The sequence below is a fragment of the Dioscorea cayenensis genome, chromosome 17 (assembly GCF_009730915.1).
Source record: "Dioscorea cayenensis subsp. rotundata cultivar TDr96_F1 chromosome 17, TDr96_F1_v2_PseudoChromosome.rev07_lg8_w22 25.fasta, whole genome shotgun sequence".
Lineage (NCBI taxonomy): Eukaryota > Viridiplantae > Streptophyta > Magnoliopsida > Dioscoreales > Dioscoreaceae > Dioscorea > Dioscorea cayenensis.
In genome coordinates this window covers 2,102,135-2,129,730 of record NC_052487.1, presented here as the reverse complement: position 1 = coordinate 2,129,730, position 27,596 = coordinate 2,102,135, and the positions used below count along the sequence as shown (strand labels likewise).

Genomic DNA, 27,596 nt, shown 5'->3' with positions numbered 1-27,596 from the left:
GAAGTATAAAAATTTATGACAGAAAACAAGGGATTACAAAAGTATATATAAAAAAATCGTATATGTCTACTAGATGCGGAGATAAACCAATCGGAGAGACAAAAAGATAGATGATAGTTTTTTTTTAAATAAAACAAAAAAGGAGACTCCTGAGTAGTAACAAAATAAACAAAATAAACTAAAAATCTTCAAGGTTAGACAAATCTGCTAAAAAAAAAGTAACAAATTAAATTTTGTTGTATCTCAGTATCTATATGATATTAATTTTTTGTAGGACTTCTCGATGTAAATTACACTAAATGCATTTTTTTTTAATAATAATAAGAATAATAAATCTAGTGAGTCAAAAAAAAGTAACACATACACAAAGACACTTCAATAATGAGGATAGGAGAAGGGAGAGAGCAACCATGGAATCACCATTGATGCCAAGCTCTGAGAAGAAGAGTGATGGAGATGGTGTTGATGGAGGTCAGGTGGTGGCTGAGGTGAAGAAACAGTTGTTCTTGGCTGGACCTCTCATAGCTTCAAGTCTCTTGCAAAACATCCTTCAAGTGATTTCCATCATGTTTGTTGGTCATCTTGGAGAGCTTCCTCTATCTGGTGCCTCTATGGCCACTTCCTTTGCTGGTGTCTCTGCCTTTGGCCTCTTGGTATCTCTCTCTCAGCTCCCGCTCTCTTTTTCTGTCTATTGTATCTCTGCAATGAATAAACAAATATATGTGTTCATGTTTGGATTGTGGTGTTTGTTTGTGCAAGATGGTAATTTGCTGAAACTATGCTGAGTGTTATTTACGCATTCATTCATCTTTAGCAGTTTTTATGCTTGCAGTGAGAATTAATTGTCCATGATTTATACTTCAAATGTTGTAAAAGTCAACATTTATGACTGAAAAATGGGGAATGGGAATATCTTTGTCTAATAGCTTGGCCATGGTTTATGTATCAAATCTGTTGAACATCAACAATTAAGTCTGACAATTAAGGAAAAAGACTTGATTTTTACTCATAACAAGATGGAATGGGAAGTGCACTGGATGCATTTGGAGTGCAAATACAGTGTCGATGTTTTTATGGATTCAATCATCCTTATCTATTTCCATGATTGCAATTGCAATCACTTGGTCATGATTTATGAATCTAATGTGTTAAACATCGACCTTTGTTTCTGAAAACATGAGAAAATGATGAATTAACTGCAGTTTTACTTATGATTTATTAGATGGGAATGGGAAGTGCATTGGATACATTGTGTGGGCAGTCATTTGGTGCAAAGCAATACTCCATGATGGGTGTGCACATGCAAAGAGCCATGCTTGTGCTTACTCTTGTTAGTGTTCCCCTTGCCGTCATCTGGACTTACACAGGTGAAATCCTTGCATCGTTGGGGCAAGACCCAGAGATATCTGCACAAGCCGGAATTTATGCACGGTGGATGATTCCTGTTCTCTTTGCCTATGGCCTCCTTCAATGCCTTACTAGGTTCCTACAAACACAGAACAATGTTGTTCCCTTGATGATAAGTTCTGGAATCACAACTCTTCTTCACCTTTTAATCTGTTGGCTTTTGGTATTCAAATCTGGGCTTGGCCACAAAGGTGCTGCTCTTGCAATGTCTATTTCTTATTGGCTCAATGTGATTCTCTTGGTTCTCTATGTCAAGTTTTCACCTGCTTGCAAGAAGACGTGGACTGGTTTTTCATCAGAAGCTTTGCATGATATACTCAACTTTATCAAACTTGCTATTCCATCTGCTTGCATGGTTTGGTAAGTACTTAATAATTAACATTTATATTGCTATCATCTCTGAATAGCTGAAATATGACCATTTATATTATGATTTTTTTTCTTCTTTTACGACATGGGGCAGCTTAGAATACTGGTCATTTGAAATGATTGTGCTTCTTTCCGGTCTTCTTCCAAATCCAACACTCGAAACTTCTGTATTGTCAATCAGGTAATCTATTTCAGGATCACTTGAAGAATCAATCACTCACTCTATATTCCTCACAACCATTTGTTTCTTCAGCCTTAACACTGCTTCCTTGGTGTTCATGATCCCATTTGGCCTTGGTTCTGCTGTAAGGTAAGCTTAATCGAGGTCATTGTTGCATCTCCCCATGTAACATGAGATCCTAATGTTTTAACTCCTATTATCTCATAGTACTCGCGTCTCGAATGAACTTGGAGCCGGACGACCAAATGCTGCTCGCTTAGCGGCATGTGTTGTAGTAGCATTGGCTGTGACTGAAGGCCTAATTGTAGGAGCGACGATGACTTTAGCTCGCAATTTATGGGGCCATGCATATAGTGATGAAGAAGAAGTTGTGAAATATGTTGCAATTATGATGCCAATACTAGCAATATCTAACTTCATGGATGGCATCCAATGTGTTCTTTCAGGTCAAAAACAACATCCAAACTCAATTGTCTATTTTTTTTTCCCTGTAAGTAAAGATCGGCACAAATTCATGTTCAGGAACTGCTAGAGGATGTGGATGGCAAAAAATCGGTGCTTTTGTGAACCTCGGAGCTTACTACATTGCCGGCATTCCTTCTGCTATATTGTTAGCTTTTGTCTTCAAAATTGGTGGAAAGGTGTGATCAAAAAATTTTTTTTCTCCCATTATTCTTTTGAATCTTTTCATGTTTGAAATTGAAAATGCTAATTAGTTTGTGAAATGGTGATGAACAGGGACTCTGGATGGGTATCTTGTGTGGTTTGTTTGTGCAAGTAGTATTACTCTCAACCATAACTTTATGCACTGATTGGGAGAAAGAGGTAATTAACTTGATATTGGAATTCTTTCATTTTTTTAAGATTAATTCCATTATGATATCAGTATCATTCTATCTGTTTTTATTCCATCTCGATATTTATCTTGTTTTCAGGCAAGTAAAGCAAGAGAAAGAGTTCATAGTTCTACTGTTCCATTAAATCATGTATCTTAGGATGCTTTTGGTTGGAGATATTCGTATATGTAAGTCTAAATCCCGTATTTTTTTCGGGAGTTGTATCTCAAATTCCAGACTTGCATTGAGATACAAAATATCGACAAATGCTCAAGCTCAGTTTATAGTGAGTTACTTTCAGTAAAACACATTTTTATCAGTCTTTGCAGTTTCTCAACAAAACACATCTTTGTTGATATTTATAGCACTCTTCCAAGTATGTTTATGGTCCAAATTAATTCTTAAATTTGGATTTAGCAAAATGACAATCACTCTCTTGTCCTTAGCTTTTGGAGAAAGAGCTCAGAGAGCTGATTTTATTGATTAGAGGGAAAAATACAAAGCGTTTAGGGATAACAAACCAAGAAGCAAAACAATACAAACAAACCCACTAAGAAACCCAGAAGAAGACAATACAAATAAACAAAACAAAAACTGAATTAGAAATTAAAACCAAAATCTGAAAATAATTTCATGATCCAACGGGGCAAGTCTCGGCCAGAGAGGAAAAGACAGAGAAGATGATTGTTGCTGCCATGAGAAGCAAGACCAGCTGCAGGAGCATTCCAGGAGGGAGGGATGAAGACCAAAGGAGGATTTCCAGCAAGGTGAAGAAAGTGGTTGAGGACAGAGATATCATGATCAACACGCCAACCAGCAGGATTCCGGCCAAGCAGCAGTGAGCTGGAGAGAGCAGGACAACAATGTAATATACGCTTGATGTCAAATTGCCGGTCAATAGAAGATCTGATGGCAAGTTGGAGAGCTTTGATGGATGCTTCAAGGCAGGAATCAGCAGAGAAAGTGCAGCAACCTGCACAAAAAATGGAATAAGTATAGTTGGAGATGAAGAAGCCCAACCTACCTGTTTTAGAGTTGTCTGCCCAACGGAAAGCAAAGAAGAGGATAAGTCCATTGATGTGAGAAAAGTTATTTAATAGGAGCTTCCGGCCAATGTGAGAAGAATTCTCCTGAGAAAACTCAAGAACATGGGCAGCAGCTTTAGCAGCGATAAGATTAAAGCTTGGAGACACATTGCTAAAAATAGCATCACAACGAGCTTACCAAATAAGCCAAATACAAGCCGCAATGACAGACATAGTATAAAAAGAATAATTATACTCAGTAAGCCAACAGCCAGCAGAAATAGGATCTGGGAATGATATATGAGTACAATGGTGTTGATTAAGCATATTCCACACAATCTGGGTCCAACGACAATCAAGGAAAATATGATCAATAGATTCATACTCGATTTTGCAAAACACACACAGAGATCTAGGGCCGATATTGATGCTGTTCAGGAAATCAGTAGTAGAGATTTTACCATGCAACATGAGCCAAATAAAATGTTTCACCCTTGGAGCAACACTTAGCTTCCAAATTTTTGTCCAACCATACCACTCAGAGGTACCAGCGGAATGAAGGTTCAAGTGATGGTAGATAGTAGAAGAGAGATTCACATTAGATGACTGAGGAAACCAGACCCAAAAATTATCACTAGAATAATCAGGGGTACAAGAAGTTGGGATCAAAGGACCGAGGATATCACCAAAGATTAAAGCAAGAAGATTTTGATTCCAATGGTCATTAACAATAAGCTCAGTAAACCCAACATCATTAGATACAATGTCCATATTCAAGAAAAGTAGGTTTGAAAGCTAGAGGAACATCAAATAACCAAGGATCAAGCATAAATGAAGTTTGATTGGATTAAAAATTCTTAATCCAAAGGTTATGTTTCGTAATCATGGCCGCATTTACGGATGCCACGAAAGATCCAGGAACAGTTACTAGGAATAGTATCAGTCCAGAGATTCAAGCAACCATACTTATGGCGGATAATGTTGACCCAAAAAATGCTATCCGAATTAAGATACTTGAAAACATTTTTCGCCATAAGAGAAGTCTTAGCATGAATGAGGTTGCGAAGACCTAAGCCCCCTCGACGTTTATTATCGCGATACAACTCCACTCATCGCATGGATGCTCTTTCCATCGCCTCAACCAAAAAAATCCCCCGACAAGCTTTAGTGATTTCGTGAAGGATCGAATCAGAAATGTGATAGGCGTAAAAGAATATAGTTTGGGATTGAAAGAATAGTGGAATTAATAAGAATGGATTTGGCGAGAGAGGATAATTTATAAGTTTTCCAACGAGAAAGCATGTAGTCTTGATTTTATCAATCAATGGTTTGTAAGAATGGACACTAATCTTCTTAGGAGAAATGAGAAAAACCTAAATAAGAGAAGGGAAAGTGGGCAAGAGAGAAGCCGTGAATGGAACAAATCATCGGACGCGACCCTTTTATTAAACCAAGAAGGAAGATAGATATGAGTTTTGGAATTGCTGGGACGCTGCCGCTTAATCGGGTTATAAATAGAAAGGCAAAGATTGATATTACGAGCTATGCACTCTAGTAGCTCGAAAGTTACCAATATGATATCATCAACGAACATCAAATGGTTGAAATTGGGGTGAAGATTCTGGTCAAAACCAGTGGATCAAGTTGATAGAAAGTGGCACGATTCAAAAATAGCAGAGAAATTTTTGGGCAACTAGAATAAAAAAAGATAAGAAGAGGGGATCTCTCGACGAATTCCCCTAGAAGAGGAAAAACCAAGGAGAGGGAGTTCCATTCACAAGAATAGAGAAAGTTAAGAAGTAAAAAGTAGCTCTAATCCAAGAAATCCAACGATCGTGGAAATTCATTTTTAGTGAGGGTAGCAAGAATCGCACTCCAGCTAATAGTATCATAGGCTTTTTTTCGATATCAAGTTTAACTATCATCCTAGGGGGACTAGAAAGGTCGGGCCCTCAAGAGAACGAACCACCTCGAATCAGTTTATAGCATTATCAAAGGCACCTCGTCTCGAGATAAACCCGACTTGCTCTCTACCTATAAGCATAGGGAGCAAATGTGCTCGAGTCTATTCGAGAGGACCTTTGAAATGATTTTTATAACAAACATTGCAAAAGCGAGATGGGACGATAATCCGAAACCCGACCTAGGATCGGAGTGTTTAGGGACAAGAGTGATATAGGTTCTACCCCAAGAGTGAGGAGATTTGAGAAGTATGGAAAAAAGTGTTTGATAGCATCAACGATGTAATCACCCACATCATCCCAAAAACCGAAAAAAATTCAAGATTGGAGCCTATCGGGACCGTGGGACTTACTCGAGGGAGATCGAGAAGAAGCAAGAAAGATTTCTTCTTTAGATACTTCCCAACAAGGTGAATACCAGCCTCGATAGAAACCGAGGGAGATCATCGAGCAAAGCATGTATGAGATTATGTAAATTGTCATTGGTGCAAGAATCGCTGCACATTCAAAGGTTAGAATAAAAAATCCACAAAGGCTCGCTCAATACTCGAATGGTCGAATAGACGCTACTGTAAGAGTCCATGATCCGAGAGATATAGTTGTGGTGAGAGTGAATGCGGGCAGCGCTATGAAAAAAGTGCGTATTTTTATCACCATCGCTAACCCAGAGAAGACGAGCACGCTGGGCCCACTTAATAGACAATTGGCGCTGAATCGCAGCAAGTCTAGCATACTGGCTTGACAAATGAGATTGGGAGACAAGATTGTCATCCAAGCTTTCTAAATTGGAAATATTAGTCTCAGTCTGAAGGAGATCCTGCTCAAGAGAATTAACGCCAGTTTTCTTCCAAATATTAAGTTTAAATCTGATACAGGATAAAAGATGTGTCAGTACATGTAGGGGGTTACCATGAGAAGGAGATAGAAGGGCATCGCGAACAGATTTATGGCAACCAACAAAATCCAACCAATAGTTTTCAAATCTGAATAAGTAGCATTTAGAAGAGTCATGAGAAGAAATAGATAAGGCAAGAGGAGAATGATCCGAAAAACTGCGAGAAAGATGACGAAGAGAGTAGTTTTTAAAATAAGAAATCTAATCGAGGTTAACAATGCAACGATCAAGTCGTGCCCACCGACGAGCAAGACCCACTGATATACACCAAGTAAAAGTGGGAGTCGGAGCTATCGAGATCGAATAAATTATTATTATTGATAAAACCACGAAAAAGAAGCTTTATGAGAGTAATAATGGAAACGGTCGCCTTTTATGCTCACACGGGAGCAAAATAGTGTTGAAATCTCCAATAATAAGCCAAGGGAGCACGTAAGAGAAGAGATTTTGGAAAGCTCATACCAAACGGAGCAATCGGGAAGACGCCCGGTTAGAATTATAGACAACTGAGATAATAACATTAGATAAAAAGTTGGAGGATATCACCAGATGAAGGACTCGCCGAGAATAGGCGATAGGAGTAATCTGATTCCAAACCTTTTTTTCCAAAGAAACAACTATACCACCAGAGAACCCTTCAGAGAGGATGCGGCCCACTCCCAAGATTTGGAGAGTCTAGAACAAAAACTTACCAACACGAATGTAGTTTGCTCGTTTCCACAAGATGTAGGATAGCTAGGTCATTTTGACGAAGAAATCTAAAAGTGCGGGCGAGGGTTTCCCGGGAAGAGAGACCCCTGCAATTCCAGCAAAGAATATTTGTAGTACTCATCAAAAAACTAGGAAAAAGAAGACAACTTCCTGAAGGAAAGGATAAGAGGAAATCAATGGATACTGGAACCACCCGCCCAAACGCCTTTCTTTTGGGATTCTACATCAAGGAGAGGCCCCTTTGCGAACAAGAGCAACACGCCGGGCTTCTTCCCGGTAATCGGGTCCAAGGTCATGTGGTCGCCGTGCTCATCTTCTTCCCGACATCCGGGTCATCGAGCATCGTAAGACACAAAGCATCCCTCGCTCGTAGTCTTCATCCATAGAACCGTCATCGAGAGCAGCTGAAACCTGAGATACAAGTTTTGAGTGCTCTGGATTAGGACTAGGAGGTTTGAAAGAAGGGTTAGCAGAGGAAGAGGTCAAGAGGACAGGGGGAGGAGAGGGATGCCGACGAGGCAACTTCGCTTTAGCAGTGTGAGTGGGAGCTCTGGGTAGAGTGTCAGGGGGTGGATTCTCCAAAGTGGAATGTGAGACTGACAGTGAGAGCAGAGACAGTGGAAGAAGAAGTGGTCCCGAGGAGTCTCGGGACGGAGCGCAGTTAGGGTCCCAAGGCGTAATAGATAAAGCAACGGAGGGATCAACGACGCCAGAGGTGTAAGGGTCTGGCAGAGAATGCTGTTGTGCGACTCGGGGAGTCGTGCAACGTGGGGAGGGAGACGCCGCCCACTCGAACCGCCCGCAGCCGCCACGCGTACCACGACATGAACTCCCTCGACGAGCGGTCATCGCTGCTCGAGCGTCGCCGCTCCAACGTCGCGTAGGCGCGAGCACCACCGCCACTGAACGGGGTTAGCCTCGCCCGGCAGAAACGAGAAGCCAAGGACCCAAGTCGAATCACTCACGTAATTATCGGAACAAACAAAGCACCATCATCGCTAGCAAGAAGGGGAACAGGATCTCTGACGGAAGTTCCAAAGATCCATGGGAAGGGGATCAAGTCTAACCTCCTTCTCTCGAAAAATTTCGAGAGGGTCGAGAGACTTTGGCCTTCCCTGCCATCGGGTTCCGACTACGTGAGCTAGAGCCATGGCCAATCACTCCACTGTGAGTAGCAAAAGGTTGGAAGACGCTCATATCGAACCACAACAAAGACACGATGGATATCATCTCCAAGCCAAAAACCCTTGCCGAAAGTGGTTTGAAAGATCCGACTCAAGACAAATTCTAGCGTATTTGGTCTCGGGTAAGAGAGAGAGTGAGTTCATCGATTTTTCGTAAGCCTTCCAAGATGATCGGAAACGGTTTCAAGGGTATCACCACCCGTAATTCAATTGGAAGATTATGAAGTTGGATCCAGATTGCTGCAGTAGTCAGCTTAGTGAAAGAAGGTTCGAAGTAAGGGCGCCAAGGAGATAGCTGCAAGATAATACCATTGATGGTCCAGTGGACCTTCGGAGAGAAGGCGTCGAAGACATTATCATTAGGACAACGAATAAGGATGAAGCCATTAGGTAAATCCGAGATCAGAACTTCCCCAATGTTCTCCCATTTCTTCAAGAGAAAGATCTTCACTTGTTCAAACAGTAGGAGGTTTTACCAAAAAAACTTCCCAAAGAGTGAGTGTTGGAAACGAAGGCGAGCTCGATTCAAGGTATCATTGTCCAGTTTAATGAAATCTGAAGTAGATTCTTTAAGTTTGTTGAGAATCGCAGGATTGTACAGGGGAGAGGTTTCTTGGGTGGATGTAACCTTGGAGGCAATTTGAGCCCAAGAAGGATGGGAGGGATGGGATGGAGGAGGCTGGGGAGTATGGCCCCCGCTTGCCATGGCAAGAGGGGAAACAGAGAACCAGGGAGAAACTCAGAGGATGGGAAGAAGGAGGGAATCCTTTTGCTGAATTGATCTCTATCTCTTTCGCAGCAACTTCATTAACCTGTTTATCTTTTGGAGGGAATCCTTTTTACTAATGTTTTGATGTTGGCCAAGCTGCAATATGACAAAACTATGATCTCATAAAGATTATAATTTTATTTTTAATTTCATCAATTAAATTTTATAATTTTATTTTTATTATATTATTATTGTCATGTGGTGTATTGGACAATGTAAATTTGAAATTATACCTTTTAAATTTTATTAGATATAATATAAAAATCTCATACGGGAGATTTTTTTAAGGGAAAATTATTTATTAGTCCCTGAAACCTTTTAATAATATTATTATTAATATCAAGTTACCAACTAAATGATTACCTGATTGGTGAAAATTTTAGATTGCATTAATTTTTTGGAAATAGAAATTTATGGCAAATATACCCATACACTCTAAGATTATATTTTTTCAAAAACAAAAAAACAAAAAAACTCTAAGATTATAGACCAAAATAGCACTTGGATCACTTCCCCAATCTAATGTTGCTTTGAACTTGCTTCATTTTAGTAATCAAACTTCAATTTACATCAAAATGGTCGCTCATCTTTAATTTATTTCACCAGGCAGTCACCCGATTGATTTGAGAACCAAATAGTTTATGTGAAAACCGAAAAATTTGTGTCAACTTCCATGTGGTATATCAGGCGTTTTATTTGGACTGTACATGTCACCAAACTTGAAGATTTTTCGATTGTCACATCAGTTATTTGGTTCCCAAATAAACTGGGCGATTGCCTGATGAAATAAAATTGAAGATAAATGACCATTTTTATATAAATTGAAGTTTAGTTACTAAAATAAAATTAAACCAAAGTTATGTGACTCATGAAAAAAATTAAGCACAAAGACAGCATGAACATAAAATCACAGAATGCATGAATATATATATATATATATATATATATATATTTTAATATATTTCTAAATAATGTACCAAGTCAAAGCAAATTGAGAATTTTTATCAAATAAATAATTGGCAAAGATATATGGCAAAGATAAAAGGCTATAAAGAGACTAAAGACAAGTACACTTTGTTGAGTAAGCAGAAGAGAAGAGAGAACAAGCAACCATGGAGTCACCATTGATTCCAAACTCTGAGAAGAAGAGTGATGGAGATGGTGAAGATGGAGGTCATGTGGTGGGTGAGGTGAAGAAGCAGTTGTTCTTGGCTGGACCTCTCATAGCTTCAAGTCTTCTGCAAAACATCCTTCAAGTCATTTCTACCATGTTTGTTGGTCATCTTGGAGAGCTTCCTCTCTCTGGTGCTTCCATGGCCTTTTCCTTTGCTGGTGTCTCTGCCTTTGGCCTCTTGGTACTATCTCCTCTCTCTCTTTCTCTCTTTTGTCTCTTACTTAACTCTCTGCAAAAGCATAAATATAAAATACACAAAATAAATTTGTGTTCATATTTGGATTGTGGTGTTTGTTTGTAGATCTTGTTTTGCTGAAACTATGTTGATTGTTATGGATTCATTCATTCTTATCAGTTTATATGCTTGCAATGACAATTACTTGGCCATGGTTTCTGTGTCAGATGTTGTAAAACATCTCCATTTGAGGCTGAAAAATGGGGAATGGGAAGTGCATTAGATAACTATTGATTTGGTTATCTTTATCAATTTCTGTGCTTACAATGAGGCTGAATTACTTGGTCATGGTTTGTGTATCGAATTTGTTGAACATCAACAATTAAGTATTGCAATTTAAGGAAAAGACTTGATTTTTAGTCATAATTAGGTGGGAATGGGAAGTGCATTGGATGCATTTGGATTCAATAATCCTTTATCTATTTTTGGTCATATTTGGTGAATCAAATGTGCTAAACATCAACATTTGATTCAGAAGAACATGAGAAAAAGATGAATTAACTTCAGTCTTACTCATGATTGATTAGATGGGAATGGGAACTGCATTGGATACATTGTGTGGGCAGTCATATGGAGCAAAGCAATACCACATGTTGGGTGTACACATGCAAAGAGCCATGCTTGTGCTTACTCTTGTTGGCATTCCCCTCGCTGTCATCTGGGCTTATACAGGAGAAATTCTTGCAGCATTGGGGCAAGACCCAGAGATATCCGCACAAGCTGGAATTTATGCACGGTGGATGATTCCCGTTCTCTTTGCTTATGGTCTCCTTCAATGCCTTACTAGGTTCCTACAAACACAGAACAATGTTGTTCCCATGATGATAAGTTCTGGAATCACCACTCTTCTTCACCTTTTAATCTGTTGGCTTTTAGTATTCAAATCTGGGCTTGGCCACAAAGGTGCTGCTCTTGCAATGTCTATCTCTTATTGGCTCAATGTGATTCTCTTGGTTCTCTACGTCAAATTTTCACCCGCTTGCAAGAAGACGTGGACCGGTTTTTCATCAGAAGCTTTGCGTGATATATTTAACTTCATCAAACTTGCTATTCCATCCGCTGTCATGGTTTGGTAGGTGGTTAATAATTATCGTTCAGTATTGCTATCATCCCTGAATAGCTGAAATATGACACCATTTATATTATGTTTTTTTTTTCTTCTTTATCAACATGAGGTAGCTTAGAATTCTGGTCATTTGAGATGCTTGTCCTTCTTTCCGGTCTTCTTCCAAATCCAAAGCTTGAAACTTCAGTATTGTCAATAAGGTAATCTTTTTCAGGATCATTTGAGGCAGCACTCACTCATATTACTGACAATTATCTGCTTCTTCAGTCTTAACACTGCCGCAATGGTGTTCATGATTCCATTTGGTCTTAGTTCTGCTATAAGGTAAGCTTAATCAAATTCATTGTTACATCTACCCATTGATCATCTTGAGATTGTAATGTTTAATTTCTACCATTGCATAGTACTCGTGTCTCAAATGAACTCGGAGCTGGCCATCCAAAGGCAGCTCGCTTAGCAATATGTGTCGTAGTAGCATTGGCTGTGACTGAAGGCCTAATTGTAGGAGCGACGATGACCCTAGCTCGCAATTTATGGGGTCATGCATATAGTGATGAAGACGAAGTAGTAAAATATGTCGCCATTATGATGCCAATCCTAGCAATCTCTAATTTTGTGGATGGCATCCAAGCTGTTCTTGCAGGTAAACAAGCATCAAAACTACAAAAAAATTTTTTTAGCCAGAAACTTATTTACACTTTTCTCCTTAGTTCACTTCTATTCCTTATAAGTTTTGATTTTGCCAATTGACTCTCATGCTTCAAGATTTGTTACAATTTGCGCCATAAATTTATTTTTCCGCATTGAGCTGGCAACCAATAGGGCAATTCACATCGACTGGAGAAGTCAAAATCGATAGAAATGAGTAACTTTTTGGATTTGATTAAAACTTGTAAATGGAAAAAGTCTGTGTTTACTTTACTATATTTTTGATGATTTCGTTCTGCCTGGCCTATGTAGAATGGATTGTATCACATGTAACACTGACGAGTAACATCTATTCAATCGAAAAATGGATGGAGAGTGATATATACATATATACATACATATATATATACACATATATAGCGATAACGACGAAGTCTAATGTTCAGGAACTGCGAGAGGATGTGGTTGGCAAAACATCGGTGCTTTGGTGAACCTTGGAGCATACTACATTTTCGGCATTCCTTCTGCTATTTTGTTAGCTTTTGTCTTCAAAATTGGTGGAAAGGTGTGAAGAAAATTTCATTCCTTTGGAACCTTTTCATGTTCAAAATTGAAATGCTACTGCTTTGTGAACAGGGTCTTTGGATTGGAATCATATCTGGTTTGTTTGTGCAATTGGTGTCATACTCAACCATCACTATATGCACTGATTGGGAGAAAGAGGTTACAGTAACTTCATGTTGATTTTTTTTTTCTTCATGTTTTTTTTTTTTTAGATTAAGTCCATTTTTGATTTTGATCTTTATCTTTTTGTTTTGTTTTTCAGGCAAAGAAGGCAAGAGAAAGAGTTTATAGTTCAACTCTTCCCATTGATCAAGTATTTTAGGATGATTTGGTTGGAGATATGGTGACATGCAAATCCAAATCCTATATTTTTAACATTTTCATATTTGTGGAATGTTCTACCTCAAAATACAATCTCATGTGTAGATACAAAATATTAAACTACACCAAAATCTAGTGCATAATGATTTATTTCCAAACAATCACCTTTTTAATGTTGTCATAGATTGAATTGTTCTTAAATATTAATATTATTAAATATGTTTTTTTTTTTATAAGGATGTGTACATATCTCAACACACATATGTTTTCATTGTGTGTGTTGGGGTTTGAACTTGCCTGCTCAACAAGATAGGGAGAATCGGGTGTTAAATGGTAAAAAAATAATTAATTACATAATTAATTAAATATCTATAAATATCAAGAAAATAATAAACCAACTAAGTTAACCAAAATCATTCCAAATCATTAGAATCAAATTAATTATTTATATAATTATTGGAAATTTGAAAATGTTTCTAAATTTGGTTAATTTCATTTTTTTTTTTCAAGTTTAAATTTTTATTTTTTTTTATTGAAAAAAAAAATCTCATTTTTATGACTATAAAAATTCAAGTGATTTCCATATCCTTAGCCAAACCACAACGGTTCCTTTCCCTCTTTCCTCCTCGTCTTCGGCGAGATGTTCGAAATCCAATATCAGCTACGCTTTCAGCCTCCTCTGCGTTTCCTCCATGCTTCTCCAACTCCTTCTCCTGCCGTTCTCCTCCTTGATCTCCGTTTCCCATGCCGGCGCTTCTCCCGGGTGCGCTGCTGCAGTGGCGGGGGCAATGGCGGCAGTGCAAAGCCACAGCAGCTTCAGCAGAGGAGGGCGTACCCTTTTGATGAGATAGAACCCCGGTGGCAGAGGTATTGGGAGGAGAACCGTACTTTCCGAACCCCCGATGAGGATCTTGACATGTCTAAACCCAAGTGCTACATCCTCGACATGTTCCCATATCCTAGGTACCTCTCCAGGGCCATGAGTTTCTTGAATTTATCATAAAGATTGGTTTTTGGTTTGAAAAACATGGGAAACGTAATGTTTTGTGTGTGTGTGTGTGTGTGTGTGTGTGTGTGTGTGTTACTTGTGCATCTTGATTCTGGTTCTTCACCTAGTTGATGGTGATGACTGATTTGAGAACTAAAAGTATGATTTTGTTTGTTACGGAAGTGCCTTCTGACCAAAACTAGCAGTATAATCTTCTCTGCAGTGCTATCTGTGAGAATCTGCGGCTGGGTACTCTTTGTATTGCTTTCTTATTCAATGCTTAGGCTTTACTAGAAACTTGAGCTTGTTTCTTTCAGTAATTGGATGATGTTAGGATTAGTTAATTGTTCCATTTGATTCTATTTGTTGTTTTATTTTCTATCAAAATGTTTATTAGATATACTGATTATGCAGTGGTGCTGGCTTGCATGTTGGGCATCCCCTTGGATATACTGCCACTGATATTCTATCACGATTCAAACGCATGAAAGGTTTTAATGTTCTTCATCCAATGGGATGGGATGCATTTGGTCTTCCTGCTGAACAGTATGCTATTGAGGTCTGCTTAAAACTTTTGTTTTATATCCTAATGGTTTTTTTCCCTTGCTGATTTAATTTCTCATTCACAGACAGGAACCCACCCAAAGGTCACGACAATACGAAATATTGACAGGTTCAGGTCACAGGTACTCTGAAGCTGATCTCCTTATCCATGAAGACCTTTATAAGACTATATTACAGCTTTTTATGGTCTAATAATTTGTTTAGTCTATAGCTGCCTCATGGAAATGTGTTGACTGACCATTTTTCCCCACACATATGTTCATACAGTTTGTATCTTTTTGTATATTTATTGTTCTTCATACAGCTGAAGTTATTAGGCTTCGCTTATGATTGGGACCGTGAAATTTCTACCACTGATCCAGAGTACTATAAATGGACACAATGGATATTTCTGCAACTGTTAAAGAGAGGACTTGCGTACCAGGTCTTGCACATTAGCCTTCTTCTTTTTGCACACCAGTCAATATATTTTAGGTTTTTCCTTATCTATTCTTGGATTATGCTGTTTACTCACAACTTTTAGGTGCTATTGTCATTTGAATTGGTTATTCTTTCTTGGTACGTTAATTCCACCACTCTTAATTGTCCCTTTCTCTATAGATAGGCTGAAGTACCTGTCAATTGGTGCCCTGCTCTTGGCACTGTTTTGGCAAATGAAGAGATTGTGGATGGGGTTAGTGAGCGTGGTGGTTTCCCTGTAATAAGAAAGGTAAGGAAAGGATTTAGTGAACATGTTTATTTTGTAGCAAGGATGATTTTGACATCTGTTACATGTATGTTCTTGACCAACATTAGCTTAATGATTTGTTTATAGATATCATATTTTATAGGGCTAAATGTTTTATCAAACAGCCTATGCGTCAGTGGATGCTGAAGATTACTTCTTATTCTGAACGCCTTCTTGAAGATTTGGATGATCTTGACTGGCCAGAAAGTATTAAAGAAATGCAGCGGAATTGGATAGGACGATCTGAAGGTGCTGAGCTAGAGTTTCATGTAATTGGTTCTGATGGACAGGAGCGGGGAATAAAGCTTTCTGTTTATACGACAAGACCAGATACCATATTTGGTGCAACGTATGATCTCCTTTTTCTTTTTCTTTTTCCCACGCACAATGAATGTTACTGAATTTTCAAAATTTAATTGGTTGGTAACTGTGGTATGCCTCTTCCCTGGCAGATATCTTGTGGTTGCTCCTGAGCATATCTCGCTAGCATCACTGGTGCCCAAGGAACAAGAAAAACAGGTAAATTCATAAGTTCCATTTTGATTGAACCAGCTTTTTAATACTAAAAAACTTAGTGTATCATTTCATAATGCAGGTGGAGGAATACAAAGAACTTGCAGCAAGAAAAAGTGAACTTGAAAGAACTGATCTTCAGAAGGAAAAAACTGGAGTGTTTAGTGGTTCTTATGCCAAGAATCCTGCCACTGGAGAATCAATTCCAATATGGATAGCTGATTATGTCTTAGGAAGGTTTGTTTGGATTTACTATTAATGCTTTGATTTTTGATCTAATCTTCTGTTGTTTTTCTGATTTTACTAGCAAATGTTTGCTTTTGCTATAAAACGCTTTATGTTCTGAAACAAGCATTTTGATGATACAATTGTTTTTCTGATTTTACTAGCAAATGTTTGCTTTTGCTATAAAACGCTTTATGTTCTGAAACAAGCATTTTGATGATACGACTATTTTTGTATAGCTGGGTAACTACCATTGTGTTTGTCAGATTCTTATTTGCTGATTGGTTCAGATTTTATTTCTAGTATGCTGACGCCCAAATTCATACTGGTTACTGATTCGGGCTGTCTGATTAAATCATGTCACTTTCTTATCTGTAATAATTAGCAAGATCTATTTGTCACATTGTGTGCTAATCAATGAACAGAAAAATTCATGCTTCTCTTATGGAATTTACAATGACCTTTATTTGATTGGGCTTGTCGTTATACAATATTACCAGCTCATGTCTCCCTAACTACTGCAATACGCCATATTACTTGATATGCAGTTATGGTACTGGAGCAATTATGGCTGTACCTGCACACGATTCTCGTGATTATGAGTTTGCTGTAAAGTATGACATTCCAATAATTAGGGTTGTGGAGCCGGCAGGCACTAGTTCTAATCTTGATGGACCTTATGTAGATGATGGGTTTGTCATAAATTCCTCAAATATGTCTTCTGGGCTAAATATCAATGGCCTGACATGCAAAGAAGCTGCCATGGAAGTCATAGATTGGCTTGAAAGAACTGGTCATGGGAGTAAAAAGGTGCTCTCTTGATTATTCTTGGTATATCTGCTATTCGTTGTTGGTTTACAACTTTATACATAGTATATTGCTTCTTCACTGAAACCATTAGACTTCTATAGGTTAATTACAAGCTGAGGGATTGGCTGTTTGCTCGTCAACGCTATTGGGGAGAACCCTTTCCAGTGATTTTCCTAAATGAAACCGGTGAACTTGTTCCTCTTCCAGAAAGTCAGTTGCCGCTTACTCTCCCTGAATTGGATGACTTCACTCCTACTGGAACAGGAGAACCTCCACTGGCAAAAGCAACAACTTGGGCATGTTAAACAAAAGAAATAAGCATTATTATACTATCAGCTTAAATAATTACTTTGCTTTTTTTTGGCTTTCGGTTGTTACTTTTTTTGCTAACTTGAAAATTTGATATTGTGTTCAATTGCGTCTGCATGTGTATGTTTGTGTTAGTAAAGCATCCTTCTCATAAAACATGATGAGAGAATATGCCAGTGCCTGAATAGTTATTTAATGCTTAAGTGTGTAAAATCTTTCAGCTGGATCTTCTTTCTTCTATCTTGTATTAAAAACCTGTAACCCTGGAGCTGACCTGGATAAGCCTCATTTCGTTGATCTTTTATGATCAAGTAAGTAGAATAATAATTAATTAAGTGAATGAAAAAAAGGGTAATAAAATGTTGTTTGTAAAGTCCATATAATTTTTACTCTATGTTTCACTTTTCTTATTACAATGGTTCTTATTTTTTATTGAAATAAAATATCTGATCTCTTATAAGATGCATCATTTTACAGGTCAATACTATTGATCCTATCTCCGGGAAACCTGCCAGACGGGAAACAAATACAATGCCACAATGGGCTGGATCCTGCTGGTATGTTAATTGAATTATGTCCGGGTCATCTAGAATTTTTTTTCTGGGAATTCTGACCATTCCCTTTTTTGAAGGCTGTCTTCTTGTTCTATGATTTTTTTTGTTTAAATAATGCTTAGTATTTGTTTTTTTTCAGTTTTACCTTGGAGACCATCGATGTCATTGGCTTGAAACTTGTGAAAAATCTAAAACTAGAGCTACAAATGCCTAAAGTTGATTTTATGAGAAAAAATGTTTTTAAAGATGTCCTATGCAGAATGAGATGCTACTTTGAAGATAGGAATTTTAGATATTTAGCTATATGATTTGGACACTAGTAACAATTTCATATTGAATTTATTTTGGTATTCAATCATTGCTGCTGGCAGGGTTTTAGCATGTTAAGGCAATTGTTTGTTTTATTGAACTGTTCTGTAACTGATTCTACTATCTATGGCAAGAAGGCACTTAGTTTTATAATGACAATCATATCAGTTTATATGTAATTATATGTAATTTTTTATCCTCCTCATTTTACAAACAGGTACTATTTGAGATTTATGGATCCAAAGAATTCCACTGCTATTGTTAACAAGGATAAAGAGAGGTGTATAGCACTATCATCTTTATTTTTAGCACAGGATATGATAAATATTTATGAGCTAAGTCTTTCAGGACTGAATTTCTACAGATACTGGAGCCCTGTGGATATTTATGTTGGTGGAGCCGAACATTCTGTTCTGCATTTGCTTTATGCAAGGTTTTGGCACAAGGTGTTCCTCAACTCTGAATGTTAACAGAAAACTTGACCAAAGTAGTCTTTATAATTGGTGTTAATTGGTTTAAATTGTTTGTAGTTCTGTTGTCATCTTTCTCTTCATGTGTGGATTTATGGCTTAGAATGGTTCTTGTTCATTACTTTCCTTTGGCTTGCATTATCTTGCCATCCATATTTAAAATTATCTTATTATTTACAGACATTGGAATCCTTTCGGTTCCATGACCTTTAACTATACATTGTTGCTGCCATAAAACTAGAAAACCACTAGTTGTTCAAGTATATTTTATGCTGTTGAGTTTCTCTGTGTTTCTCAAGAAATTACCGTAAAAGGTGTCAATCTTCAGGTCCTTTATGACATAGGTGTTGTCTCAACGATTGAACCTTTCCAATGTCTTATAAATCAAGGATTGATACTTGGAGAGGTAAATAAATATGCTTGGCCATAGTACCCATTCTTGTTTTAATTTCTAATGGCTCAAAGGAACAGGTCGAATATGTGGCATACAGAGATGCAGAAGGGAGATTATTGTCTGCTGATTCTGTTTCTGATGTGGGCGAGTATGCTCTAGAGAGAATACCTGTAGAAAAGGTTTGCCATCAGATTACTATTTTCTTGTTGAAATGAAGAAATTTCAGAGTTATATAGATCTGAACTTTCTCATTTTTCACAATCTTATGCGGAATTTGCTAATAGACTGATTTATGCAAATTATTGTGCAGGTTACAAAAGCTGGAGATTTTTATGTCTTGAAAGATGATCCGAGCATTCGTTTGATTTCCCGATCCTACAAAATGAGTAAAAGTAGAGGGAATGTAATTAATCCGGATGATGTTGTTTCTGAATATGGTGCAGATTCTCTTCGTTTGTATGAGATGTTCATGGGACCATTGAGGTAGTTTCTTTGTTCTACCCTGCATTGTTCATCGTCCAGAAAATGTTGTTCAGAAATCTCATTTTTTACCATCTTTCCAGGGATTCAAAAGCATGGAGTACTGGTGGAATTGAAGGTGTACATAGATTCTTAGCGAGGATTTGGAGGCTTGTTGTTGGAGCACCCTTACCTGATGGTTCTTATAGGAAAGGGACGGTTGTCACTGATGATAAACCCACTTTGGAACAACTCCGTGCTCTTCATAAGTGCATTGACAAGGTTAGATTACTTTTAGATTTTGCATTTCAAAAAATTAGGTGAAATTTAAGACTTTAATGGACAAGCTGAAACAGAAAAAATTTTCCTATATAATCATTTAGACTTTTCTTAGAGGTGAAATTAAGTTATCACTTGCCAGTTCTACCATTCCAATGAACACCCTTGATCTTTAGACTCACAACATCAAGCAAAGATTTATTTCTTGCTGTGGCGTACTGACAGCCATCTAACAGTAAAAGTACTGATGTAGAATTTTCTGTGTTTCTTTGTATAACATGCCATTTATATTTTTTTGTGGTTGCTTTGTATCTTCAGTTTTTATGCTTAAAATCTTCCTTGTTGGTCATATCAAATTCCAACTCCCTTTTTGCAATCTTTTTAATTCATCTCCTAGCTGATATTTTTTTTCTTATGTTTGGTGCACATGCATCTTTTCTTGTCAATCTATTCGTCTGAAGGTTTCAGAAGAAATTCAAGAAACAAGATTCAACACAGGAATCTCTGCCATGATGGAATTTATCAATGCTGCATACAAGGTACCTCTAAGCTTGTTACTCGGTTTCTTGACTATAGAAAGCTTAGTTGAATATCAGGAAACGGACCTCGTCCATGAAAATTTTCCTTTTATCTGCTTGGACATACTTCTTGTCTCAGTTTGATATGCCACAGATTTATTATTGTGTGTAGAATAGAATCTATAATATAACTATTTCTGTTTGTTTATTACCATTCAATTTAGTTCTTCATAACAATTTCTTATGCAAGCTCTTGATTGGATTTTTTAAAATGTTGATGAAGGCATTTGATTTAACTTTTTGTTTTCCATATGCTTTTAGTGGGATAATCATCCGAAACCAATTATGGAAGCGTTTATTTTGTTGCTTTCTCCTTATGCACCTCATATGGCGGAGGAGCTGTGGTTCCGCTTGGGACATTCAAGTTCATTGGCTTATGAAAATTTTCCAGAGGTACTTTTCTTGCTTATTATCTTGATTGATTGCGTCTCTGATCGTTGGATGCTTTATTTCCATTTTGGCCATAAAGAATTGCGCTTAAACCTAATCTAATCAAGGTAGGTTTTTACATATTTTTTTTTCCCCAAAGAGAAACTTATATTACAATTAGTTATTTAAATTTAAATGATTCTTGTCATGTAAGGATTTTCATATGGTAGCTGACACATGAGAATCCAGTTATTGAACTTCAGAAGTTATATCAAACTATTAGGATTTATGCGCCCCTACCAAGAGTTTCTCAACTCCAAGGATGAGCAGGACCTCCACTAGGAACATTGTTAATCTTGAAAATTTAGAAGAACTAAGGGAAACAATAGAAGAAATTAAATCCCTTTGATGGTGGCCGGCTAGGCTTATTTAGTTTTTCTGCATCTTATCTCAACTTGAATTTATTAGGGATTTGCTGTTGCGTTGGCCATTAATTTGTTGGTGAGTTGTTGTTTCTGGGTAATTCCTAGTTAAAGATTTTATTGCTGCAGCAACTTATCGCCCCATGGAGGCACCTTATATCCGAGATGCAATCTCAGGAAAACAAAGATCGAGACCATTACGGTCTTCCCAAGTTTTTGCATTTGTGCCATAACTCCAATGAACAAGAACTTTTTGTGAATACAACCATGCACTTGGCAGCAATGCCGGTGATCCTGCACTTCCATGGGAATATGTGGCTGATCTTTAATTAATTTAGGAGACAGTAGAAGTTGGAAGAGTTTACTTTGAAAAACCATTTGTTTGGAAACATGAAAAACATCATGAACATCGGCTCTAGGGGAAATCTTCAATCTATAAGCTGCAGTGCCCATCTTTGCGATCACCTCTAAAGGACCATAAAAAGTAGGGGACAACTTGGAGTGAAAAGCATATTCTGCCCAAACTCATCATGCAATTTTGTGTAACGGATATGTAGTGCTTTAAAAGTCTTTTAGTATGCCAATTCATATCAGCATCCCCCAAATGTAGGAAGATATGGTAGGCAGTGACCGGCCATATAATGCTTCAAATTGTGTCATTCTGGATGATGGAGTGGTAAGACATATTATAAAACCATGCCGCCAAAGTTGAAAATTTCATTCATGATTTTAGTTCTTCACCTACATAGCATATAAGATAGGTTTTCAGGCTTTAATTCAAGACCTCTGTTTGGGCATCAGTTTGTGAATCACTGCCTACATAGGGAGCTTGGTGCTTTGTAGAGAAAAGAATTCCTGCCAAATAAAAAAAGAGAGAAATAATCTATCTTTATTGCATACAATGGATTCAGGCATGTCATGGAACTTAACAATGGTTTTTATGTAAGCATAACTTCTTGTTTTGCAGTGTAAGGATGCCTGAGAGCAATGAAGTGAGCATATTTAGTTAGCCGAACCACTACCACCGAGATAGTTGTGTTTCTTCTGCTTTCGGGTAGCATCTTGGTGAAATCCATAGCAATATTCTCTTGGACTTGATTTGGAATTGGAAGGCGTTGAAGTAGGTCGGCCAGTTTAGTGGCCTCATATTTCAGTACACTCGGTAATAGTATGTCGTGTCCCTCCACATTCTTAGCCAATAAAAACTCAGTGGGATTTGCTTGAAGTATTCACCTACTATAGGACCACAATGAATGTGGCGAATAATGCGCTTACATTGAGGCAAGGTAGCTCTTAACAGTGTCCGCTCCTTATCATAATTAAAGGATGGCCAACTAGTATAGTTCTCCTTAGTATATAGATTGATATTTAACAGTTGTCTTATCCCTAGTATATGTGGATTTTGTTCATAATCCCTAGCAATGTCATTATGAAAAGGAACAAAAACAAGGGATGATATAGTTAGTATGAGTTAATGAGAAGGCATTTGCAGTTGAATTCCCGAGCTTTTTATATAGACTATTTCATAGACATATCTAGGAAGTTTAAATGGCCATTTGTGTTGTACTAGTGTAGCTATCTTTTACTCCAAAATGTATTACAAAGGATGGCGACTTATTCGGATGATGAATTTCCTCCCAAGTAACTATGGCTGTCACTTTTGAATTTAAGTCATCAAAGCTAGTTCTTTTCATAGGTAGAGTGAGCTTACATCCTTTCCTTCAGCTTCCAGTGAAGGAAAGCGACTAGATGACTTTCTTGTAAAGCTTGTAGAAGCAGGGGCTTCTATACCTGTGCCGGAAGCATGAGTCTCCACACTTCAAATGGTTAAATAACACATGGGCAAGGACAGTTCTTAGGTTGCAGTCATAGCCTCTTTTAGTTTTGAGAATGTGTTGGTAGCCTCCTCCGACTAAGGGAAGCCATCTTTTTCAATAAATGTGTAATGGAAAGCAAGAATATTGATATCCACGTACTACCAATAGTAGCCTGTTAGACAATGAAATCCTTCCAAAGCTTTTACGAATGTAGGAATGAGCCACTCAATCACTGTCTTAATCTTCTTAGAATCGGTTTTGGCACCTTCAAAGAATATTGACCCAAATACAAAATGGAGGGAGTGTGTCGTCAGAATAACTAGACATGAAGGCTAAAAAAAAAAAATCAATAGCCAGAGGTCGAGTGATGATGATTAGAACGACCAACCTAGTCAGCATCAGAATATGCTGCAAGGCGTGAATAGGGTGGCTTTGGTTAGATAAATGCCATGAGAAGACGTATACCGCAAGTATTGTAGAATTTGATTAGTTGTAGTGCTATGACACTTTGTTTACAAAAACTTATATGTTAAGGCAAGTAAGTCAGAGGTAGTGAAGAGCAACACCAATGATGTTATGGTATTTAGTAGGATTCGAGAGGGGTACCATGATTTTTAGATAGTGGTAAGGTTGGGTTGATTGGTGTATGCACAGGTTTAGATGTGTACAGTGAAGGCCGTCGTAGGTGTATTTGGTTTAGGTGATGAGTAGTCCAGATCGTGTTAGTGTCATTTCAATGCAAAGGACGTAATGAATAAGGCCAGGGTGTTTTTTATGTGAAAATAGGTGACGAACATGTAACCAGGATGTCATCCACATAAATCAGGATGAAGGTAGTGTGGGAGAAAATGAACCATATAAAGAGTGAAGTATCAGCTTTAGAGGGAGTGAAGTTGAGGCCTTGAAGTTTTTGACCTAAGCAATGAAATCATGCAGAAGGGGCTTGGGTGAAGGCTTTAGAGGGCTTTGTTAAGAAGGCATATAATTTGGATGATGAGAATCAGCAGACCTAAGAGTTTGAACCATGAAAATTGGTTCTTGAAGATTTTATGAAGAAAGACATTATGGACATTAAGTTGGTGAATGGATTAATTATTAGTGAGTGCGAGAGTAACAGTGACGCTGATGTTGGTGTGCTTGACAACATGACTGAAGGTATCATTGTGGTCGATGCTAGAGGATTGATGGTATCTCTTAGCTACGAAACGAGTTTTGTAGCGATCAAGAAGGCCAGGGAATTTTCTTTTTGTTTGAAAAACCCATTTAGATCTGATAATATTGGCATTGGGTGATAGAAGAACAAGAATCCAGCTTTAATTTTTAATGAAGAGCATTGAACTTATCAAACGTAGCTTGCTGCTAGTGTGGAAATTTGTTTACTTGGGTGAAAGAACTGAGATCAGGATCAGATGAGCTGTGAGTACCGGATCATATAGCTGGCCATATAGTCTGGTCTGAATCATATCATAATTGCCTGCTTAAAGTCTCCCTATGCTGGCTTCTCCATCCATGAAAAATACCATTTCTACAATTGTGTGGCTTCCTTTTCCAAATAAATCACTGTAATTGCCACCTTCAATTTTCCGTTGCTTTTGCACACATGAAATAATTTTCAGCAGCAAAAAGCGAAATTTGTATATTTGTCTTTCCATCTAATCCTGGAAAATTGATGAAGATGGAGGTTGCATTGTCTGTTGAGGGAAACGATGCTCGCATGGTATTTGGGGAACTGAGATCAGGATCAGATGAGCTGTGAGTACCGGATCATATAGCTGGCCATATAGTCTGGTCTGAATCATATCATAATTGCCTGCTTAAAGTCTCCCTATGCTGGCTTCTCCATCCATGAAAAATACCATTTCTACAATTGTGTGGCTTCCTTTTCCAAATAAATCACTGTAATTGCCACCTTCAATTTTCCGTTGCTTTTGCACACATGAAATAATTTTCAGCAGCAAAAAGCGAAATTTGTATATTTGTCTTTCCATCGAATCCTGGAAAATTGATGAAGATGGAGGTTGCATTGTCTGTTGAGGGAAACGATGCTCGCATGGTATTTGGGGTTGACCAAGAGTAGTTTGTTTGAATCCCATCTTCCTTGCAGCCCATTTTGCCAATGGGCACAATCATATGGATTCTGACCACATGTAAGCTGTGGAAGGACAGAACTACCACTGTGAGACCTCGGAACAGCAGCATAATGTCAGTATTAAGCATCAGGTAGTACAGTTTGGAGAAGCATTGGTTAGCTTCAACCCTCTCCAACCACAATGTCAGGTCCTTATTGGATGAAGGGATTTTCTTTTTCTTTTTTTGTTCTTGGGAGAGATTGTTCAATTGATGGTGTTAGGTACTGTCAACTTCGTAGATTCAGATGTCGGAGAAATCGTCATCGAAACCGAACAAAGAATCAAGAGAAGAAGGTTGAGAGTAGATCATTCTTTACGGGATATCAAATCGTTAGTATTTATGCTTCCCTAACTTGAGTTTCTCAAATTCAAGGAATGGTTGACAAACTTTTAGTTGAAAATTTATTCTGCTTTCTCCTCTTTTTCCATTTGGTGCTGTAATCATCCCAGTTATATGTAGTCTTGATTTAAACTTGTTCCATTAATTATCATGATTTAAATATCGGAAGAAGAATGATAATTATAGACTCTAAGATACAGCTTATTTATTTATTTAGACAATGATCCTTTTGTTACTTGGAGTACAGGCCAGAACTGAGTATTTGAAAGATTCAAGCATTGTGTTGCCTGTCCAGATTAATGGAAAAACCAGGGGCACCATATTAGTTAATGAGGACTGTTCAGAGGATGAAGCCTTCAAATTGGCATCACTTGATGAAAAGCTTTCCAAGTACTTACATGGGAAGGCAATCAAGAAAAGAATTTATGTCCCAAGAAGAATCTTAAATGTGATCTTGGATCAGCAAAAGGTACATGCGTGATTTTTATTCTCCATGTTGTTAATCATTTTTAACAGAATGTTGTATGTGTTATTTTTGGTTCACTCAACCATCAATATATTCTTTCAATGTTAATTTTATAAAGTACACTTTATGAAGTATTGTTTTCATAGTAAGGAAGTAAAAGATTTCTTTTATTTTACTACTCCTTTCATAGTTTATTCTTACACTTGGATTGAGAGCAAATTATTCTTTACATGATAAGTCACAAAAAATGCAAATGAATCAACTGGTCTAAATCTTCCTACAAAAATCAATACTCTATGGTTTGAGAAACCTAAGAGCTTCCAACAAGACTGGTCTAAACCTTCCGACATCTAGCTTTACTTTTTGTTTGTTGAGAAATATAGACCAGAGAGCATTCCATCCTTGCTTTTGAACTGACAGAGGATCTGTGAATACTGCATTGTTTCTCGGGTATTGTTCTATTAATGAGCTCTCTTCTTCCTTTATTTCATACTCTACATACCTTATCCCCATATCTGGAGCCGGCTCTCCAAAATCATGCCTACAAGCCCACTTTAAGCCTCCCCATGGAATTATTTGTATTAGTGTTGCATTCGTTGGGAGAAAAACCATGTTTGCAAGACCAGCACCGTGCACTCCCATCATCACATCACATGAGTTTACTGTATGTGCAAACTTGGTTAGGTTCCTTGTTTCTTCGGGTCCCGCTGTGACCACTTTGTAGCCTGATCTTCTTGCCATCTGAATCACTTGCTTTGCATTTGTTATGGATCTAGAACCCTTCCTCAGTAGGATCAGTAGTCTTGGTTTTCTCCTTGATTGAGCTGGAATCATCTTAGTATACCTTCTTTGTAGAGATAAGCTTTCCCTTATGAACTCTCTGAAGTCAGCCATGGAGTAGCCATTTGGTGATTTAGAAGGATCGATCCCCATTACTTTGTCACTCTGGAGTCCCACATTCAAATTTTGGAAGCAATGCACTCTGGTATCAGTATCAATGTTGATGATCTCGTATCGAGAAAGTTTTTGTAGGATCAGCTGGTATTTGTTTATCCACTTTGCATTGAAATCTGTTACTAGAAACTGGACTTCCCCGTGGTACTGACGTGCTGTTGTGAAGAGGGGAATTAACACATCAGTGAAGTCATGGAAGAAGTTACCAAGGAATCCACCTGTAGAGAAGACTACAGCAGGGACACTGTGGTTGACAGCACAATGAGCATTTTCCTTGAAATTTTCTAATGATCTGAGGGATATTTCTTTGATGTATCCCATAACATTTGTTTCCCACTTCCGAGCATATGGTCTTATCTGCCATGTCGTGTTGGGAGAATTGAGCTGTGATGATGAAGCTGATAAGATGACATTTCCAAGAACCCTGACATCACCATGTATGTAGCAGGTATCCGATCGTGGTCCTGAGAAGTCACAAGTGATACTGCTTTGTGGAATAAGCCCCTCTGCATTTTGGACCAAAAATTAGAAGGTGATGTCTTACAATGTAATGTGACCATTTTGAAACTGCTGA

General features: G+C 37.8%; 3 protein-coding genes across 6 annotated transcripts; all 3 read left to right on the top strand.

The window, feature by feature from the left end:
• The first annotated feature begins 369 nt into the window (after positions 1-369).
• LOC120280410 (protein DETOXIFICATION 16-like) lies at positions 370-3,115 on the top strand. Its single transcript, XM_039287257.1, has 8 exons — positions 370-653; positions 1,223-1,767; positions 1,871-1,957; positions 2,030-2,086; positions 2,165-2,403; positions 2,480-2,598; positions 2,696-2,782; positions 2,893-3,115. Exons 1-8 carry the CDS (start codon positions 411-413, stop codon positions 2,950-2,952), a joined length of 1,437 nt encoding a protein of 478 aa, XP_039143191.1. The 5' UTR covers positions 370-410; the 3' UTR covers positions 2,953-3,115.
• Positions 3,001-13,539, top strand: LOC120280411 (protein DETOXIFICATION 16-like). Its single transcript, XM_039287258.1, has 9 exons — positions 3,001-3,079; positions 10,428-10,693; positions 11,275-11,819; positions 11,927-12,013; positions 12,081-12,137; positions 12,218-12,456; positions 12,908-13,026; positions 13,098-13,184; positions 13,288-13,539. The coding sequence occupies exons 2-9, from the start codon at positions 10,451-10,453 to the stop codon at positions 13,345-13,347; spliced, it is 1,437 nt and encodes a 478-aa protein (XP_039143192.1). The 5' UTR covers positions 3,001-3,079; positions 10,428-10,450; the 3' UTR covers positions 13,348-13,539.
• A 411-nt stretch (positions 13,540-13,950) lies between these two features.
• On the top strand, positions 13,951-27,335 carry LOC120279946 (leucine--tRNA ligase, chloroplastic/mitochondrial). 4 transcript variants are annotated; one of them, XM_039286629.1, is made up of 21 exons: positions 13,951-14,309; positions 14,749-14,893; positions 14,964-15,020; positions 15,203-15,322; positions 15,503-15,607; positions 15,751-15,974; positions 16,078-16,144; positions 16,221-16,375; positions 16,912-17,173; positions 17,275-17,469; positions 17,960-18,039; positions 18,563-18,625; positions 18,710-18,791; positions 19,144-19,221; positions 19,287-19,388; positions 19,520-19,692; positions 19,773-19,950; positions 20,409-20,486; positions 20,787-20,918; positions 25,850-26,071; positions 27,149-27,335. In XM_039286629.1, the coding sequence occupies exons 1-21, from the start codon at positions 13,987-13,989 to the stop codon at positions 27,197-27,199; spliced, it is 2,892 nt and encodes a 963-aa protein (XP_039142563.1). In that variant the 5' UTR covers positions 13,951-13,986; the 3' UTR covers positions 27,200-27,335. The 4 variants fall into 4 exon arrangements, with proteins under 4 accessions (XP_039142563.1, XP_039142564.1, XP_039142561.1 ...); XM_039286630.1 differs by lacking the exon at positions 19,144-19,221; XM_039286627.1 differs by having other exon boundaries at positions 18,563-18,791.
• The last annotated feature ends 261 nt before the right edge of the window (positions 27,336-27,596 follow it).